This window comes from Trachurus trachurus, assembly GCF_905171665.1.
Source record: "Trachurus trachurus genome assembly, chromosome: 7".
In the NCBI taxonomy this organism is placed as follows: domain Eukaryota; kingdom Metazoa; phylum Chordata; class Actinopteri; order Carangiformes; family Carangidae; genus Trachurus; species Trachurus trachurus.
The window spans coordinates 18,174,983-18,195,310 of record NC_139901.1 but is presented as its reverse complement, the minus strand read 5'-3'; the positions used below and the strand labels follow the sequence as shown (position 1 = coordinate 18,195,310).

Genomic DNA, 20,328 nt, shown 5'->3' with positions numbered 1-20,328 from the left:
AAGTGCATTCAAATTCCTATGGAAGCATTACCGACTTACCCCAAAGAGTGATCATCTCACATTTCTATATTTAGAAATAATGTTGTTAAAAGAAAATATTTAATACTTACAGATCGGATTTAGAGGTGAGCATGGATATGCATAATCCATTAGTATTATGTTGATGCCAGATAAGAATTATAACTAACTATTCCACTTTTTTGAGGTAACGTAATTTATTTGTTGCGAGAACATTGTCAAACGCACTAAAAAAGGTTTAATGTGAATCTTTGTGTAGAAAAAACAACCGATTTCAATCTGTTCAACAAGCAGTAGAACTGCCGTTAAACACAACAGCTTGCAGAGGACACACATTCATTACATTAATCTGTGTATTAACAAGGACAACAGGTCATGCAGAGGCACATCAAAGACATTACCAAGTGCCATGATTGTACACTGGCTAATAATAATCAATACAGAGGCTGTGGTGATCCAGGTAAGTGTATTACCTGGATCACCAGGTGCCACGTTTGGCCAGGGACAAACATGGCACTGCAGCAAGACTAATCTGTTGCTCCTAATTGATTCTTCTTAATGTGACTCTCTGTGGACCATACCAAGTGTTGTATCTAAATAATACACCACATACTCTCAGATTTAATGTGTGTCTATGAAAGAGCATTACAAAAGTGAAAGAAAAGATACACAGGCCCCACTGAGGTGTTCATCATTTCACTTGATCGTAATTGGATAGTGATAAACACTCCTAACCAAGGCAGGTCTCTGGGTCTGGGGCCGTATCAGACGGTATTCACTGCCTGGATCGCAAGAATAAAGTGACCACAGTCATTGACCTAATCAGCTTCACTGGTTTTCGTTTTCCTATTAATTCTGACATCTCAAAATGTTCATCAGTCGATCATTGTAAGGAGTTTTATTAAGACAGGAAATGACAACATTTGTGATACCAAACAACAATGATATACAAGGGTGTTACTATAGATATAAAGACATCCTGTATACAGACATTTTAGTCTACTTCCTCAATAGTGGGGCCCTGAGAGTTGCCTCCTGCCTGGTTGCTGCTGCCTCCTGCTGGCGCTGCTCCCTGGTACATCTTTGTCACAATCGGCTTGCACACCTTCTCTAGTTCATTCTGCTGATGCTCATACTCGTCCTTCTCTGCCAGCTGGTTGTTCTCCAGCCAGGAGATTGTTTGGTTGCACTTGTCGATGACCATCTTTCGATCCTCCTCCTTAATTTTTCCTTTCATATTCTCATCCTCGACACTGCTCTTCATGTGGTAGGCATACGACTCCAGTGAGTTCTTTGCTGCAACCTTCTCCCTCTGCACATCGTCCTCAGCTTTGTACTTATCAGCATCCTGCACCATTCGCTCAATCTCCTCTTTGCTAAGGCGGCCCTTGTCATTGGTGATGGTGATTTTGTTTTCTTTGCCGGTGCTTTTGTCAACAGCAGACACATTAAGAATGCCATTGGCATCTATGTCAAAGGTTACCTCGATCTGTGGGACCCCTCTGGGAGCTGGAGGGATACCTGTGAGCTCAAACTTGCCCAGCAGGTTGTTATCCTTGGTCATGGCTCTCTCACCCTCAAACACCTGAATCAGGACACCTGGCTGGTTATCTGAGTATGTGGAGAAGATCTGGGTCTGCTTGGAAGGGATGGTGGTGTTGCGCTTTATCAATGGTGTCATCACTCCACCTGCAGTCTCAATGCCCAGAGACAGGGGAGCCACATCCAGCAACAGCAGATCTTGGACGTTCTTGGAAGTGTCACCCATGAGGATAGCAGCCTGGACTGCTGCACCGTAGGCCACGGCTTCATCAGGATTAATGCTCTTGTTTAGTTCTCTGCCATTAAAGAAATCCTGCAATAGCTTCTGGATTTTGGGAATTCTTGTAGAGCCGCCAACCAGGACAATCTCATGGATCTTGGACTTATCCAGCTTGGCATCCTGGAGGGATTTCTCAACTGGCTCCAGTGTTCCCCTGAAGAGCTCTGAGTTGAGCTCCTCAAAGCGAGCCCTTGTGATGGAGGTGTAGAAATCGATGCCCTCAAACAGAGAGTCGATCTCAATGCTGGCCTGCGTGCTGGAGGACAGGGTCCTCTTTGCTCTCTCACAAGCTGTACGCAGCCTCCTCACCGCTCTCTTATTTTGGCTGATGTCCTTCTTGTGCTTTCTTTTAAATTCCTCTACAAAGTGGTTGACCATCCGGTTGTCAAAGTCCTCCCCACCAAGATGTGTGTCTCCTGCAGTGGCTTTTACCTCAAAGATGCCATCCTCAATGGTCAGGATGGACACGTCAAAGGTGCCTCCACCAAGATCAAAGATGAGCACGTTGCGCTCTCCTCTTTTTCCTTTGTCTAGACCGTAGGCAATGGCTGCTGCTGTGGGCTCATTGATGATCCTCAGGACATTCAATCCAGAGATCACTCCTGCGTCCTTAGTGGCTTGTCTCTGAGAGTCGTTGAAATAAGCTGGCACTGTGATGACTGCATTTGTCACCTTCTGTCCCAGATAAGCCTCAGCTATCTCCTTCATTTTAACCAAGACCATGGACGAGATTTCTTCTGGGTAGAAAGCCTTGGTCTCACCTTTATACTCCACCTGAACTTTGGGCTTTCCGTTATCGCTGATCACCTTGAAAGGCCAGTGTTTCATATCTGCCTGGACAACGGAGTCGTTAAACTTTCTTCCGATCAGTCGTTTTGCGTCAAAGACTGTATTGCTGGGGTTCATGGCGACCTGGTTCTTGGCAGCATCTCCAATGAGCCTCTCTGTGTCAGTAAAGGCCACATAGCTCGGAGTCGTTCTGTTACCCTGGTCGTTGGCGATGATCTCCACTTTGCCATGCTGGAAAACCCCAACACAAGAATAGGTGGTGCCCAGATCAATACCAATGGATAATCCCTTAGCTGAGGACATCTTGCTTGTTCCTTCAAGTTCCTAGAAAAATTAAAGAGAAATCACATGGGATTTGAAAATGCAGTTAAAATTTGGGAAATGCTGAATCAAAAACTTTATTATTAGGATTCTTAGGGAGGGGACTGTTTGATCTAATGTATGAATGAAACTTTGAATGATCCAACTTAGGCTATCTCTTTATGTATTAAATGAATGAGAATTTTTTTCTGTTTAGAAAATGTCTAAAACTATAAGCTTTCTTTTCTTTTATCAACTTATCAAATACCCAAATTCAATGGTTTTGTTAAATGATGAGTGAAATTAACTTCAAATCACTGTTAATGGCCATGACCAATGACCAACTGATACAGTACAACTGCTTAATGTAAGCTTTTAAGTTCTAATGATCTATAAGTGCATAAGATAAAGTTGGACAAATTAAAGTCTGAAGATATGTCTTGCATCATCACAGACAAATATTAACATGAAGAAGTTTGTTCTCATTCAAAGCCATTATCAGATTCATTTAAAATCAGTTGCTACTTACTTTCAGTGATAAGAGTTGTGCTGCTCAGAGAAGTTGGAAGTTTTTCTTCAGAGTAGTCTCCTGGTGTCAGCTTTTGACTCTGTGTCGTTCTTCTGAAATGCTGGGCCTATCACTTATATAGTTTCAACCAGGTTTCCAGAACCCTCCCCGCCTCACAATCCCCTCCTCCAAACTCAGTGACTCAACTGTTAATTTTAGCAACTAATGCAGCTGGCCTGGTGCGAGAGAGCCTGAATATTCGAGAGCGAGACAGTAGTTTGACACTTGGCCGGCAGGGCTGACGATGAGGGAACACAATGTGGAGAATGTAGCAGTAAGGCTCCTTCAGGGAGACGTGTTGAAGTGTGAGAGTAACTTTTCTCTGTTAAAAGGACTTTGTTTTATTGCTGATTTAATGCATTCTTTTAGATACATAGTATACACTTGTGCATTTTGATCAAATTAAGACACTGACAATAATATGGCAAAGGAAATTACTAGGATTTTTCACAAGATATAGCTCATTCAGTAGAGTTACACTTAATACAAGAAGCAGTGGAAGGAAGACATTAAATGTACCGCCGTAGATGTGATGTTACAAAAGAGGAATGTTCATTTAATTAAGGTCAGTGCTGACATTTGTTTGTTGTAAATGATTTAAAAAGGCACAATCATAGCATGGCCTTGAAGGTATTATACAGTCAAAATACTTTTCAGTGAGTGGGATCACCGCTGGAATTTGAGTGAGCAAATGGAAAGTTGTTATGAAGTGTAACAGAAGTTTATAGATGTTTTACTGGCTCCTTCGCCCCAACTTTTCTGACTTCCTTTTTTAGCAAGGGACTCAGCCTGTTATCTTTAACATTGATCTGTTATTAGCACATTAAACATCTCTTTGCTTCGCAGCTGTTGAGGAGAAGCTCTGGGTGATTCAAGATCAATTTACGGTGAGCGCTGAATGCCAACACCACAACTCATGAATTTAAATGGCTATCACTCAAAGACTACTACAATTTCATGAGGTTGTTCAACCACATCGGGTTGTATTTTTATATAACAAGTGGGCTATATATCAGTCACTATGCTTTGTTGTAATAAAAAAGGATGACTGGATGTTACCTTCTAGGACATGTATGCAGATACCATTCAGTTAGATCATTTTTACACATATAAAACGAAACATCTCTAAAACATTTACAATGTACATCGTAATACAGAGTTTGTTATGGCTCAACCTAAACTCTGGCTCATGGAACGTACTAATAAAATCTTAATGCCATTGACAGACAAAACATAAATGTTGTCTTCTGTTTCATTCTTACGACCATTGTTTGGCACGGTGCGTAAATAGGGTAAAATAACAAATCTAAAACTCTATAGTGATCTAGTAAAATAAGCAGGAGCAACTAAACAAGAACGTACACATGAAAGCATGCAAGCAAGCTCTGTTTTTTAACACATGACGAGACATGTAAAATTGTTAGTTGGTTATACATTATATGTTTCCTACATGTCTTATTTATCATATTTAACACCATGTCTGAAGTGCTGTTAATAAGTTACATTCAGCATAAGTAAAATAATTCCTCCGTTTTGTAGCAATTTAGAAAATAAAATAGATTTCTCTGTTCATCCGAGGGCCACCGTGTTTCGCAGATCACACAATCAGACTCTTCCATTAATACCTGTGAACAAAACAAAGTGTTATTGAACACATGTAGAATTATCATACATTATGCGAATGGTAAGCATAAAAGAGAAAAGTTAAAGAAGCGCACCAGTACATTACTTACCTGTAATAATTGGGTTTGAAGGGGCCGTTCTTGTTGAGGCCCATGTATTTGGCCTGCTCATCAGACAGCTCTGTCAGGTGGGCATCAAAGTTTGGTAGGTGCAAACTGGCCACATACTCATCTGGCAGAAAAAGACAGATTGAAATCCATATTTTCTAGATGGAAATGTGCTCCATCTTACAGTTCAACACCTTTGCTTTGCTCTATGGTGTAGTTTTACGGTCAAGTCACAGGGTGGCATCAATGAGCAACATATGGGTGAACTGATACAGCCTCTTCCCAAGTAATTTCTGTCATCATGTAGCCTACGCACTAAAGTTAAAGAGTAGTTTCTGTATAAATAGTGTCGGCTCTTACCCATCTTCTTGGGAAGGAGATACACATCCTGTTTATAACGTCCCTCTGGAGCATTGAACAACTCGATCAGAGCCAGGGCCTACAAATATCACAGACCACACACTCACTGTAAGACTCATAAAGCTACCACAGGAAATTACAGTACATGTTACTACAGGACAGCAGGATGGTGGTGCTAAGAAAGACAACTGTCCCTTCAGCATCTGTCGTAAAGTGACAAAACTACTGACCTGAGTTGTAGCAGTGATGGACAGCACAAACGTAGGCACAGTGGAACAGCTGAGGTTTAAGAGGCGACCCTGAGAAATTGTAGAGTGCAAGTATGAACTGCACCATATGAAAACAACATTTCAAAAGTTTAAGCATGACACGCTAAACCACCAAATTCACAGCGGCTGTTGGCTGAGACTTCTCTCCTACCCTGACCAAAAGAGGAATTAAATTCAATTTTCAGTACTTTATCTCTACGCTAGGTGACCCACAGTTTTTGTGGCAGCTTCCATAATAACATTACAATATTGAACATATCACATCCCAATATAGTAAAACACCTCTGGTTTAACAGCTAGATACTTTCAATGGCTGGTTTAAGACTACTGAGGCAAATCTAGTAATTCAAAATTTTACATTTTAAAGTGTAGTGGTGGGACATTACCTCTGCCAGCAGGACAACCCTCTTTCCATCTGGCCAGATGATGTGGTCAACCTGAGAGCGAACCCTCTCCCAGGTCAGCTCAGGGCTGCGCAGACTCGCCTAAAGACATAAAAGACAATCAGTCTGAGATCAACAGGTAAAAGTTTCGAGGTGAGCAGGGTGACTGTGCAAATCTGGTCATTTATTTATTGACATGTCAGTGTAGAAAATGATAGGTTAAACTTCAATAGACAAGGACACAGAACATAAATGTGCATAGCATGAATCATTCAGTCATGAGTCAGTCCAGTCCAGTTACTTTAGAGGAAGCTTTCTGGATTTAAAGCCAGACAAGGTCAAATGAGGAACTGGACATGAGGCCATTTTTACTCAGTCTACTGGGACATATTTGGACTTCGAGAAGATGTTTTTTTTTTTTTTAGAACAGCTGGAAATTTAGTTTCAAGGGTTGTATGTGTGAAGAGGAATGTCATATGACTTGTTTTCCTTCTTCTGGGCTTTTATTGAGGCTTACACTCAACTACATCTCACTATGTGTGCAGAGCTGGAAATGTAAATAAAAATTTCCCAGACATTTGTTCAAAACAAACACACACACATGTTACATAGATGTATTACCACATCAATCTCAGTATTGGAATGTCCCATATTGCAGACAATGCAGCCATTCTTCATTCGGTCGAGCTGTTCTCTGGTAACAACGTTCTTGTTGCCTGTATTTATGGAAAAAGATAAACAAGTCACTGAACTGAGACTAAACCATATTTGCAGAGGGTGGGAAAATAAATACAACTTTTGTTTCTGCTGTAACTATGGATTTACAATTGTACATAAGTGATAATGACTCGTGTGATTGTTGTCTAACAGACAGGCCAAAACAGCTTTTTAGCATTCAGATGAAAGACGCCAGCTGGGATATTGAAATGAAATGTGTATTTATGGGCTGGAAACACTGTGATCATCAAAGCAGAAGTAATAAATGTGATTGCATGGGGCACAGTACCAGTGCAAGTTATCACCACGTCCATCTGCCGGATGACCTCACTCAGCTTGACCACTCGGAAACCGTCCATGCTGTGTGGAAACACAAACAGAATTTTTTAGTGAGAGCAACTTGAAACAAACGATCAGATTCATTGTTCTGTTTGCAACACTGCTAATCTGATGCACAACACAGGGACAGAGGAGAGCACATTTAATGATGGAGCGGTGCTGACTGGTAATGGTTTAGTGACTCACCATGCCTGCAGGGCACAGATGGGGTCAATCTCGGTGATGCACACAATGGCTCCCAGGGCTTTAAGAGCAGTGCAGCAGCCTTTCCCCACCTACAGACCACAGAAAAGTGCAGTAGATATAAACATAATTATACAATGTGTAAAAGACAATTGCTGCAGCAGTGAAAACCCAGTCATTCCATCTAAAGTGAGATGTTTTTTTTTTTAAATCAAAGAACGATTCACCTCTCCATAACCACACACAACGACTTGTTTGCCTCCAAACATTATATCTGTGGTCCTCTTCAAGCTGGCAGACACAAGCAAAATAACACACTTTAACCCATCTTCATGCCTCAAATACAACAAATCTTCACACTACACAACAAGCAAGAGCAAACAATGGCTAGCTCTCTGGATGATCGATTCTCCTCACCCATCCAGGATAGATTCACGGCAGCAGTAAAGGTTGTCGAATTTCTGCTTGGTGACTGAGTCGTTGACATTCATGGCAGGGACGCACAGCTTGCCAGCCTTTGACAACTGGTACAATCTGAGAGGACACACAAGGAAAGACGTTTCAGGTACAATGTCCACACACAAACTGGATTGCAATCCTGTGTGACATTACACTTTCCGGAGCACATGGATAATTGATTCCACTGAGAGCTGTACGTGCACAGCTGCTGTTAGCTGTGGCCGAGCTCTGTCATGTTTCTCAAATAGGCTCCGGCCAAATCAGGCAAGTGACCTTTTCAATGTACAGAGTCAGCGTGTAATAATACTAATATAATCATATTATATAGCTGCCTTGAGAGTGTTGAGAGGAAATTATGAAATGTGCTGCACTGATTGACAGAGGGGGAACAGCATCACAAGGTCAGACGACATGACAGTGATGTGGATATATGGTAAACAGTGCAGTACATGTACATTGTAGTATGCATATTAACAAATGACAATGAAACACTGTACACCTTTGTTTATGTCATGGGCTTGCCTGCCTCTCAGCTAGGGGTTTGTTTGGTTTAGTTTAATGTCCTATTCCATACTTATGTTTATTAAACCTTTTCCTATTTTTATTAGTGTCTTTGTGTGGGTTTGAGGGTCAGTGGTGGACTGTTGTTATGCTGTTTGGGGCCAACAAAATGGGGGTGTAACAGTTTACAATGATCAATAGTTATTTTTTATTTTATATCCTTATATCCTTTATATCCTTAGTATCAGGCAGCACAAAATGAAGGAGTCTGATCAATACCAATAATTTAAAAAAAAAAAAAAAATTGCAATAGTCTTCCTATTCATTGTCCACTACGGGCTGTTACAGCTGTTGGACAGATGTGAAAATGTTCAAATATCTTGCCAGCAGTCAGCGCTTTATCAACAATCCACCTTTTACTCATTAACATTAAATACAGTCCCTGTGTGCTTATGAACAAAGACGTGACTAAAAGAGCCAGTTGCCAGAGAGGAAGTCTGGGCTAACCTGTGCACCCCAGTGACACTCTCCTCCACAATGCCTCGGACTTTCTTGAAGACACTGGGATACTTCTTGTACACCCAGTGGGTTAAGTCTCCACCATCATCCAGGATCTAAGAGAAAGAAATCAGCTGACAGCATGAAAAATAACCTTCACAATCAAAGCCCCGGGCTATAATAGCAGGGTAGAGCCCACGGATAGAGGTGACAGAGGGGAACAGATTAATGCTGCTGTTCAATTTATCATGGGATTGTCGGATCTGTACCATATTGGCCTGCCAGCCCTCAGTGTTGACACAGCGATCGATGCACCACCAGAAGTCATCCTCTGACTCACCCTTCCACGCAAACACAGGTACTCCTGCAGGAAGCAAAACACACACACACCTAATTTTTTGAAATCATACAAAACTTGATAATACTGCATAGTGATATGCTCTTCTTGGTTCCACATTACAAGCTGTTTAAAAGCCACTGACCGCAGAGAGGAGAGGATCTCACCTGTTTCAGCAAGAGCAGCAGCCACCTCATTCTGAGTGGAGTAGATGTTACAGGCAGTCCAGCGACACTGGGCCCCGAGGGCTACCAGGGTTTCAATCAGGACCTAAAAGGGAAGCATGGAATAAACAATTACATGAACATGTAGCAGTGATAAAGAACAGCAGGAGGATCTGCAGTGAACAGGACAGGAGGACGTACTGCAGTCTGTGCAGTGATGTGGGTGCAGCCAACGATCTTGGCCCCAGCTAGTGGTTTCTCCCCCTGGGCTCTCTTCCTTAAGGAGATCAGGGCAGACATGTCTGTGGAGGAGCAGAACGAGCACAAAGTGAGAGAGGCTGAAAGGACACGGAAGTCACGTTTTGTTTTGTTAGAGACCAGAATGACGGACCCTTCTGAATACTAAAATAAGCCCTTTCTACAAGGTGAATGCACGGTAAAAGGCTATAAAATGGAGCCTGATTGAACAACAACGTCAGCAACAGCTGTTGCTCTCCAGGTTTTAAGCCTGAAGAACACTTCACAAGCACTCACGCCTACTTATCTCTCATGTGGGCAATGTACACAGCCAGAGAGACAGACGACATAACAGCGAATAAGCAAAAAAAACAAAATGCTCAAGATGAAAGAGGATGTATCAGAAGAAGAAAATTAGTAACCAGTGATGAATAGAGCAGAGAGAAAGAGCTCTGATCATGTTTCCAGTATAATATTGACACTGCCTCAGCCTTGGGTCATAAACGGTGAGATCAGGAGGAGAGGACCTTTATCAAATAGTGTCTAAGCAGCAGAACAGATGCCATGTGATACTTATCTGGGGACAAAGTCACAACAGGTAGCTCAAAGCTCTCTTTGTATAAATGGTTGATACAGCATGTTCACAACTGCCTCTCTGTGCAGGTATAAAGTGATGCCATAAGAGACCGAATGCTGCACATCCAGCCTCTAACTCAAACCCGCCGAGTTCAAAACGCAACGAGTGAATCATCAAAGGATCCATTTTCTGTTTCCGCAGTGGAAAATTGTTCCTCATCATCGAAACAGCGACAACGTGCCACTGAGGTCACAGACGTACCTTGTTCTGCAATCTCTATTTCTCGGCGGCCAAATTCAGCCTGCTTGATGTTCTTCACGCAGAAGTCGCTGCTGCCGTGGGTGTTGACCTGGGCTTTGTCCCGCGGGGAAGTTTCATCATCGGAGCTGTCGGTGTAGGACGCAGCTGGGGAAACGACAACACAAAGGGTCACTATTGTGAAAAAGGTTTCAAAAGAGCCAATTATGAAATATATACTTGAAATCCATTGTGTGGAAGATGGAGCTTGTGTGTGTGTATTTCCTGTAAACTCTACTGTACTTGTGTGCATATATTTAGTATATGGTAAATGCTTGTAGAAAAATAAAAATGATTATATGATGCGCGAGTACACACTTCAGCTCTTATATATATATACAGGGAGAAGTAGTTTTAGGTGTGCAGTACCTGAGCTGTAGCTGTCTGTGGAGGACTGGGAGATGGAGCGAGAGAGAGAGCGGCGGCCTGCCTTGGTCGGGTACTTAGTGAATTCCTGTTTGTCCTCTGCGTTTGCAAACTGGATCTGCAGGAAATCAGGACAAAATGGTGCATAGTATAAACCCAAGCTGAAAAATAGGCGAACTATGACATGATACATTCAGGGGAGGGAGAAAAGAATGGAAACATCCTCATCACACATAAACAGTGATGCACTCCCAGTTATACAGTGTAGGCAATATACGGACACTCTCCTGTTATATATTTGAGCTCTTTTTGCTATTTCGGCCACTAAAAGTGTCCTTTCAAAGGTAAATCACCTGAGCCTGTTACAGTAACTCACAGGTGGATCAAGAGAAGGGGGGCTGATGCCTATTTTTAGATGCACTCTGCTGCGCTATGATTTATGCTTTGTTCAAATACAGAGGCTTCAGTTGTTGGTGTGGTTCATCGTGTCAAACTAACCCTTCAAAGGGCCTAAGATCAAAGACCTGGGAACACATAAAGTGGACCAGCACACAGCTAGCCTGGCTTTTTTCTGGACAAAACAGTCCCCACTGGCCAGTTTGTGGGGTTACAAACAGACTTTGATCCAAAAAATTGTTTAAACTTGTATCATTCAGCTACTAAATAAAAGCCGGTGCCTGGTGTGAGTTTGGCTTTATTTAGGCCTTGGCAGGCTACAATTAGACTGAGGATCTGACAAATCCACTGAGTGTCAATTTAACACCCTGAAACTGTAACAATCTGGCAAGACCAGTAGTAGACAAGAGTCAGCCCGTCAACATTAGACACAGCAGGAGACATAACCCACAGGCCCTTTAGTAATCTGGGTCAGTTAGGATAGTGGAGACTAGTAGTCTAATTATAAAGAATCTGATGATTATATATACATTTAGACAGAAACAAGCGCATTCTGAATGCAGAAACTATTAACAGTATCTCTGCATACGTAGAAGCCCAGGTGGATGAAGCTCTAGGTGCTGTTTTACTTACACCAGGTCCTGTGAATTAATGGGCCTGTAGAAAAAACAGCTGTTTCTGGACAGGACCACAGAGAACCACTTTATTCAGCATTTTACAGAAATAGGACATCTGCAGGTGGAGTTCAGGTCTGAACCCTGTGATGACCACTATGAAATGATCTGTGCATCACCCTGACTGACATTGCCAACAGATCCACCGCTGTCAGTTCAGCAACAGATTAAAGCGCTAATATAAAATCAAGGCTAAAAACACATGGTACATCTATGGTGCAAAAAGTCTTATGGGGTGCTGCACAGGGATCTGGCCACTCTCTCAGTTGGCCTTTCCAAGAAAACCTGCAGGCGGCTCGGTGTCTTAGCGGCAAGTGTGTTGGCTCAAGTCCAAGCTCGCCACTTGATGTTGTGTCTCGTTGTGTAATGTCACAACATTGTAAAACGTCAAGCAGTCGAGAGTCGTGGACTTTCACCACGTTTCTTTTTAATGCAGGCAGGCCTTCACCCAACTTTCTTTCTTGAACAATGTCTTCCTACGTTCCCTCGTCTTTCAATTCACTCCTTGCTGTGGCTGCTAAGTGATATTGTTGCAGAGTTAGTTTTTGTAATATGCATGTTTTGGCAGTTCACATGAGTTGACTAGTGCCGTTCTCAGGGGTAAGGCTCCTCACTGTCTTGTGCTTTTACGTCTACTTTGGTTTGTTCGCTTCCTTAAACACTCACGACGCCATCCTCCCTGATCTTCATTCATTGTCTCGCCGCTGTAGGATTTTCTCCGTCTCTTATTTTACATGTCCATAGAATGTGTTTGGACTACAAACTAATGTGCAGGCCGGCAGAGTTGACACAACACACAGATGATAAATCCGGGAAAACATGAATGCCAGACTCACAACAGCGGCTTGAGTAACATTTGAGTGTGATGTGCACTGCATGTACCGATGTCAGCCAGGACCCGCATGTCTAAGATTAAGATGCTGAAGAGCAATGAGAGGACATTAAACCGATGCTGTTGTTATTTACACTGTCACACATGATGCTGCTAAGAGGATATGTTTCTGAGTGTGAGATCACAGCTGAGTGAAACTGGTATGCATGATACCTGGCATTTACCACACAAATGTTAGTGGAAGCTGAAACTGATTTATGATAAAAAATTATGATTATTACCTGAACACATCTGGACTTCTCCTTCTTCTCATTAGTTAAAATTACCGCTATGACTTTGGGCCATTCAAACATAAAGAACCGACGGATAAAACGCTGACAGAACTGACTTTGTTTTTCACTGTTTATATCTTGACTCTAACCTTCCCTGGGCAGTGACACCTGGGCTTCAACAATCTACTGTGTCTGTAAAGAGAAACTCAAGAAGCTTGTGAGACAGTGTGAACTGGGGAGATCTCTGCATGTCTCCGCTTTCACAATTTAGAGTGCACTCTATCTCACACACTTGAAAAAATACCGGTAGTAGTTTTAAGTTTACTTTGCATCAGTTTGGACACCTGAGGATTTAGTGGAGGTTTTTGCACAACGCCTTTAATTTCTGCATAGTTCTTCCTTGCTTCTTTGACAGAAAAGTCAGGGTCAGTTTAAGGAAAACAAGAGGTTAATCTAATTAATAATGAATTGCACAGTGTTACTTAAGACGGCATTAGGTTTCCGCTACTCTTGCACAATGAACTATCACAATCAGGTGAGCTGTGTGAGTAAACTTGACCACTGGAGGAAAAGAGCTGTACTTCGACCTGAATTTACAGGAGTTACAGGTAAGAAAATAACATATCTATGTGGACTTTGTAAGAAAGAGCTCACTCTACACAAGTGCAAAAAGAAGACAGAAAAGTTGTAACATGCCCAAAGTAACTCCAGCACATCTGTGTGGGTTATCCACTATCTTTGATGATTTCCTGGTGATGCATTAGAGGCAACTCACCCTCTCTCTCCCGTGCCCATGTTTGTGTGCCATGGCTGCCTGATCTCTCCAGTTTTCCAGCCTACTTCCCTGTGCCTGTATGTCCTCTGTGTGATGGTACTAGGTGTCCCTGATGCTATTATCCCAGAACACTCCCAGGCAGAGCCGGGGGGAGGTTCCCACCTATTATTCTGATTTCTAATGGCCAACCTGGAGAGAGAGAAAGAGAGAGAGAGGAGGCCTGGAGAGAAAAGGGAGGTTGACTCCTGAGCCTCTCTCTCTCTCTCTCTTTCACTCTCTCATTTTCCCTGGTTCTGCCCTTGACGACCAGCTGCTTAAGTTAGTAGGTTATATTATATGGCAGCTTTTTTTAAATGCTGAGAGAGCAAATACAGGGACAAATTGCAGGGACTAAAAAATGTTGGCATGTATAAACACAAACAAGAAATAAATACAGAGAAAACACACAGAACGCGCTGGCTTCAGCTTCTACTTTCAGTGTGCATCCCTGATTCAGACTACTAAATAAAGGGGGATTGACAGGCAGGAATTAAACCCTGTTTGCGTTAGCCTGCTGCTGCTGCTGCTGCTGCTGCTGCTGCTGCATCAATAAGCGGTCCATCCAGTCCCATCTTATGGCTAAAAATACTCTTTCCCTTCTAGATAGCAGGCCAGGTCACAGACTTAAGCTGTGGTGCGGCCGTGAGCTGGCGGTGTAAAGGGTTCAGGGTAGGCCTGGCATAAGGCAACACCAACTACTTAGCCAGACACCACTAATGCTCTACAGTGCCATCTAACTGAAAAGCCATTCAGACCCTATGATTCAGACAGTCTAATCCACGCAGATCTTTGTGTGGTGATTACTCACAGTAGTCACGTTCAACAAGTCAAAGACAGACAGTCTGAAATATCATTGTGAAGTTACACTGTGCTATAACAGTTAAAGTAACGCTCAAGACAAAAAGCGCAGTTGTTCTATAATCACTGCACTTCCTTTGGTCTGCAAAGGCAACTACTTACATCAACACATGCATGACGGATTACACTGTGTTGTGCAAAAAAACATACGGCGAGTTAATCCTTCCTCCAGAACTATGTGACCTTTAGCTCCCTAAAGCTATAAATTGTGCTCATTGTCACATACTCCAGTCTTCATGTTCTACTTCATAGAACATGAAAATCAAGGTGATGCAAAACCATTCTTCATAAACAAACACATGGGAATGAGACACTGGTATTTACAATATCAACACTGATATCATTTTGTCGCCAAGGCTGCAAAATGAGAAGGTAAATATGAAGAGAGGCAGAATTGTGATAACAAATAATGTAGTGTAACTGGTTTTTAAATACAGGCACAGCTGAGAACACAGCTAGAAAATTATGAGACTAGTCAGTACCGATGTGCTATATTTCTCAGCCTATGGCGACTTTACCCCCAATGTTAATATAGGTCACACTGTGGGGCAAAAACAGTGCTTCACTTGTGTAGACGGTGGCAGACTTACAGTTTTCATAAACATTATAAAGAAACTGACCAGAAACTATTTCTAGACAAAGCTGGTTTGATTTAAAAGTTCCATATTTCACACTTCAGTGGTTTATTTGATGTTTTGATGCACAAGAAGACACATTTACGTTTATGTGTGTTATTTAAGTACCAAAAAAAATCTAAATGCAGTTTTACATATCCACCCTCATGCTTATTTTAGGAGCTCTAGCAAGAACAGAACATTTTATGTCTCAGAGTCTCTCTTCCAGTTAGCTCACTGTTTTCTGAGTGACGCACACTCAGAACACAAATAATTTATAATGAGACTCATTGGTAAATAATTGCAAATGCTAATGGTCAGTCAGCACTGAAATGGGTCAAACAGACGGAGGAAACTGAATTAAAATGCTCCTGTAGATCTGAAAATGTAAACTTTAGCCATTAGTCTCTGATATTTCTGTGCCTCCTGACCTCCAAAAACGGCTTTCTTCTGAGTTGTGGCTTGCTAGCTGTGACAGAATGACCTCTTACTGTTGTATTGTCAATAAAACATCTTTTAAAGAAGTTGGATGGTGGGTCTATGATTGTCCTTAGGGTCGTGACTGTATTATTGTGACATCACAAAATTAAGGAAGCCCTGACAGTTTGTTTTAAGACACAGTTTCTGCTTGGAGCTTCTTTATATTGAGAGACATGGGAAAGTCGGTTCATACAATATGGGAACTTTAAAGGAGTGTAAATGTGAAAATGTGTCATTTACCTGTTGCACATGTTGGTTTTGTGTTCTTTACATCTTTAAATTATTCTTAGCTCATCAGAAAATGTGACAATCTTGATGAATATTAGTCCAGTGTATGTGATGCCGTCAGCATTTAATTCTCTTTAACTTTCACCTCTGAGTCTCTCTCAAGATTTGTTTCTTGATCATTCACCATTCTGTATGTCTCCATGATGTAATTTAAATTTACCAGGTGGGATTTAAAAAAAAAAATCTGTATTTGACCTTCATGAAACACCATAATGCCATAATGTTGGCAGACAAACAAGACGAGATAAAGCTGAAAATGAGCTATGAATCCTTTTGAGACTGTGTGAAACTGTCCACAGGGATCAGATAAAACATGACGATGCATGAGCAGACTCATGGTCTCATCCTCAGGGGGGCGTATTGTGTAACTGCTGAGAGGAGGCAGAGTCGTGGTGTGCTTTGACTCACCCACACACACACACACACACACTCACGTACACATTCCCTCATAGTTCATTTAATTTGTAACATTGATTGTTTGAGCTCACTGCACCTTTCAGCTGATTAGGTGACAATGTGGAGGCCTAGTAAGTTCAACACGACGTCCAACTCTTCATTTTCCTGTGTGATCATTTTAATTAGATTTTCCACTCATTTGCGGCACTTGTTTTACTCATTTTCCTCGTGCTAACTAGTGGCTCGGTTTGACACAGGGCTCTCACATTTATTCATAACATACTGTTTTGTTTTCAAGAGCACTGCGCTCAGCTCTACCATCCAATATGTTTTCAATCAGGCTCCCTGAGGCGGCTAACAGTCCACACATTATTGCCTTGTCAGACAGGGGGTCTGAGCTAATACTCTGAAGTCTGTGAACCCCGCTGCTGGGAAAACAGGTGTTTTCATTATTCTCATTATTATGTCCAGCTCTTATGGTCAAAAAAATGATTTTTTTAGGCTTATGTTGACTAGTTAATTTAATAGTGATGATATAAATGAACATGTTTACATTTTAGACAGAGGAAAATAAGTGAAACAGACAGAAGGTATTTGAGCATATCGATTTATACCATCTTCAGCAAATATTTAGTTTAGTGTCGATGATCTCTGGCGGTCTGTTTGGGATTGACCGTCTCCCTCAGACACTGCACTTTGCCCACATTAAGCTTTAGGATTTCTGAGATTTTTTCCAGTGCCGCGATGCTTTTGGCTGATTTCTACTATGCAATCACGTTAATCTGAACACCAGCTGGCCAACATGTCAGAGTGTAACAGAGGTGTGATGCTGCTCACCATCTCGACCGAAACCGAAAAACATCACAAGTACAAAGATGCCACAAACATCTCAGATTATGTAACGAGGCAAAAGAAAAGGCAACAACATCGTGATCAACATCAAACGCAGTGATGCTGTGATATACTGACATTGTGAAACTGCTATCAAGTAACAAATATAACGATAAGGTTTGTACAGCTGACCTCAGTGGAAATACAATATGTTTTACCCACAGAGGGCATCAGTAAAGAAGCACATGTCACAAGTCAAAGGTCACCTTGAGGCCACGACCTTAAAAAAAACAAAAACATTCCCAGAGAATTTCATCACCACCTCTGTGATACCTGGCAAAATGTCTCCACCTTCGGCTTATTATGGATCAATAAACCTGAAGCTCAGCACAAAGGAGACTAACCCAAAAAAAGAGAGGAGTTTTTCCTATCAAGATCTGAGCAGGTGAGCTCAGATGAGAGACATAAGGGAGCCCTCAGCTCGGTCTGTTTCATGTTTACCCACTGCCTGCCTTGTGCCAGCTGTTACACATGGCGGTGGATCTGTAATGATATGAGCAGCCACCTCAGGGGAGTCTTTCAGTGTGATGATTGTTCTGTGCCATTGTATAACAGCCAAGAAATGTGAGGCCTTTTTTCTCACAGGTGCACCTCCAGCTACAGTTTTATATACTCTTTCTTTCTGATGATGTGCAATATCATATCACAACATAGAGATGAGTTAACTTGTTACAGACATGATTCATTTTTACAGGTTTAGACTTGACACTAAACCTAAACCCAAACCTTCAGAGAGACCCCACAGCTCAGTACACAGACCCACTGCCCAAGCTCACGTATGTCAGCTCGTGTATTTCTCCACTTTGCAGAGGGTTTAAGAGCTCAGCTTGGCTTTTGGTTGTTTCTCGCCTGCAGGATGTTGGCATGACAGTGAGGTTTAAATAAACAGGAAGGCTCCGTGAAGGCAGACTAACTATTTTCTGATAGTTATGGAGGCTCCTCTTTTAATTACATGCTGTTACCTCGGTAATAATAGGCTATAGAAAGAGAGTATGATTAGACTGAATACAACAGAGCTGCTTCTTTAGCTCACAGTCTGAATGTTTGATGATTTCCCACTTAGCAGCTTTGGCCTGGGATGGAGTACCCCCCCCACACACACGCACACACACACACATACACACTGTGATGATGGCTCTGTAACATTCACTGCAGTATTACATCTGACAGCGCAGCACAGCCCGATTAACCTCTCTGCTTTTAACTTTGGCCTGGAAATTACAAATGAGGATGTTACATGAGCACAGGAGCGCGCACAACTCCATGACCTATGTTGTAGCTACACTTGATTCACTGCAATGCGCACCAGCCTGGATTTATATCCTCCTCACACGTGCCTGCCCACGGCTCACACACACACACACACACACACGGGGGCATCGGGTTGTCCTTTACCTTCTTGACGGATTTGAGAGTGGGGACTGCGGTGAAGGCAGCGGACGGCATCTCCCCGACGTTCATGTTCACATCGCTGCTGTTTTTGCTCACAGTCATCGCGGAGTATTTCTCCGCTACGTTCTCCGTCTCTTTCACATATTTGGTGGCTTGTTTCACCTCCGCCTTGCTGTCCACACCCGAGTCGGTCATCGCATCCAGGTGATACCGATACTGTTCCCGGAGAGAAAATAAATAAATAAATGAACAAACAAATAAATAAATAAATAAATAGGCTAAATAAAGAGAAAGCCGGTTACGAGTGGAGTTGAGACCAGCTCTGTCTGCCTCTTCTCTCCGTGTGGTTTAATTAAAATACTCGAGCCGACGCTGAAGCGCTCTCTCTCGGCCTCCGTGTGGAGCGATAAGCCGTCGCCTCCAGCAGGGATGATGATGAGCTCCGGTCTGTATCCCAGCTACTTTGTCCGAGAGCGGCTCTGACACTTGTTTCAGTCCCGCAGCTCCGCTGTCATCCACAGGCGAGGCTGAAGTCAGCTCCTCATTCGACGCCGTTCCGATTAAGGAAGCAGCTAAGGGGGAAAACAAAGTTAAGGGACACTTAACTTTAAGTGCTGAGCGACCAACGTTGGACCAGGTCCAGGTGAAAAAATACTTTTGTTTAGACTGGTCAAGTCTGGACCGGATTATCCAGGAGAAGTCAGAGACTGTTAAAGACACAGTCGTTTTAATCCACAAAGGACATTTAAATCACAAACAGCCTCACACATCACTGACTGACTGACTGACTGACTGACTGACTGACTGACTGTGTGTGTTTCACTTGTTCCAATTGTTGATATCCTAATACAAATGCAATTAAATGACTGTAGCCTATGCAGTTCAGTGTTCCATCTTTATACTTGAATAATTTTTGTTTTGGCTGCTTAGAAATACAACCAAATAGCCTAGTTGTGATCTATAGGCCTAACTGAGAAACACTGATTTCAGTAGGCTATTCAAAACAAAGGGTTGGATAGCAAAAAGCTATCAATCACAATTACAAGCAGATTCGAGTGATAATAAAACTAAATGACAAAATCCTAATATAGCAAGTGACTACGGTATGTTGATTATATCTATATAATAATGGGGTAATGAGGTTGAGGTCTACAGGCAGGTGTGAGGCCAGGTGACACAGTCAAGTGAGCAGAAGAGGTTACAAGATACATAACATTATTTTTCAATCACAAGTTGGTTGTGGCTTGTTTGGTAACTCAGTATTGAGAGAAAATCATGAACATGTCTGTATATTGATCACGTGAAGCATAAACACATTAATAGCTGAGTGATGGTTTTTAGACAGGCTGACAGCTTTGTGAACAAAATACGCACATATAGGCACACTGAACTAGAATAGACTAGAATAAAACAATTGCAACTTCTTACCTTAGGTCCAATCTGTTTTCTTTTATACATAATGTGCAATATACTTTGTGTCTTGTATCTTTCTTATAGGCTATTATTT

At 42.1% G+C, this 20,328-nt stretch overlaps 2 protein-coding genes across 4 annotated transcripts; both read right to left on the bottom strand.

Moving 5' to 3' along the window:
* Positions 1-1,012: 1,012 nt before the first annotated feature.
* Positions 1,013-3,540, bottom strand: hspa1b (heat shock protein family A (Hsp70) member 1B; the record flags this gene model as incomplete). Its single annotated transcript, XM_083975667.1, has 2 exons — positions 3,459-3,540; positions 1,013-2,953 (listed from the first exon to the last, which is right to left on the bottom strand). Exon 2 carries the CDS (start codon positions 2,930-2,932, stop codon positions 1,013-1,015), a length of 1,920 nt encoding a protein of 639 aa, XP_083831793.1. The 5' UTR covers positions 2,933-2,953; positions 3,459-3,540.
* Positions 3,541-3,861: 321 nt separating this feature from the next.
* ahcyl1 (adenosylhomocysteinase-like 1) lies at positions 3,862-19,293 on the bottom strand (the record flags this gene model as incomplete). 3 transcript variants are annotated; one of them, XM_083976202.1, is made up of 18 exons in its annotated part: positions 19,183-19,293; positions 18,825-19,037; positions 10,918-11,032; positions 10,513-10,656; positions 9,639-9,739; positions 9,441-9,543; positions 9,206-9,300; positions 8,946-9,052; positions 7,896-8,012; positions 7,706-7,769; positions 7,482-7,570; positions 7,246-7,316; positions 6,861-6,955; positions 6,243-6,341; positions 5,818-5,886; positions 5,588-5,666; positions 5,231-5,351; positions 3,862-5,122 (listed from the first exon to the last, which is right to left on the bottom strand). In XM_083976202.1, exons 2-18 carry the CDS (start codon positions 19,014-19,016, stop codon positions 5,116-5,118), a joined length of 1,668 nt encoding a protein of 555 aa, XP_083832328.1. In that variant the 5' UTR covers positions 19,017-19,037; positions 19,183-19,293. The 3 variants fall into 3 exon arrangements, with proteins under 3 accessions (XP_083832328.1, XP_083832327.1, XP_083832329.1); XM_083976201.1 differs by having other exon boundaries at positions 19,124-19,267; XM_083976203.1 differs by lacking the exon at positions 3,862-5,122 and having other exon boundaries at positions 5,227-5,351; positions 19,124-19,267.
* Positions 19,294-20,328: the final 1,035 nt, after the last annotated feature.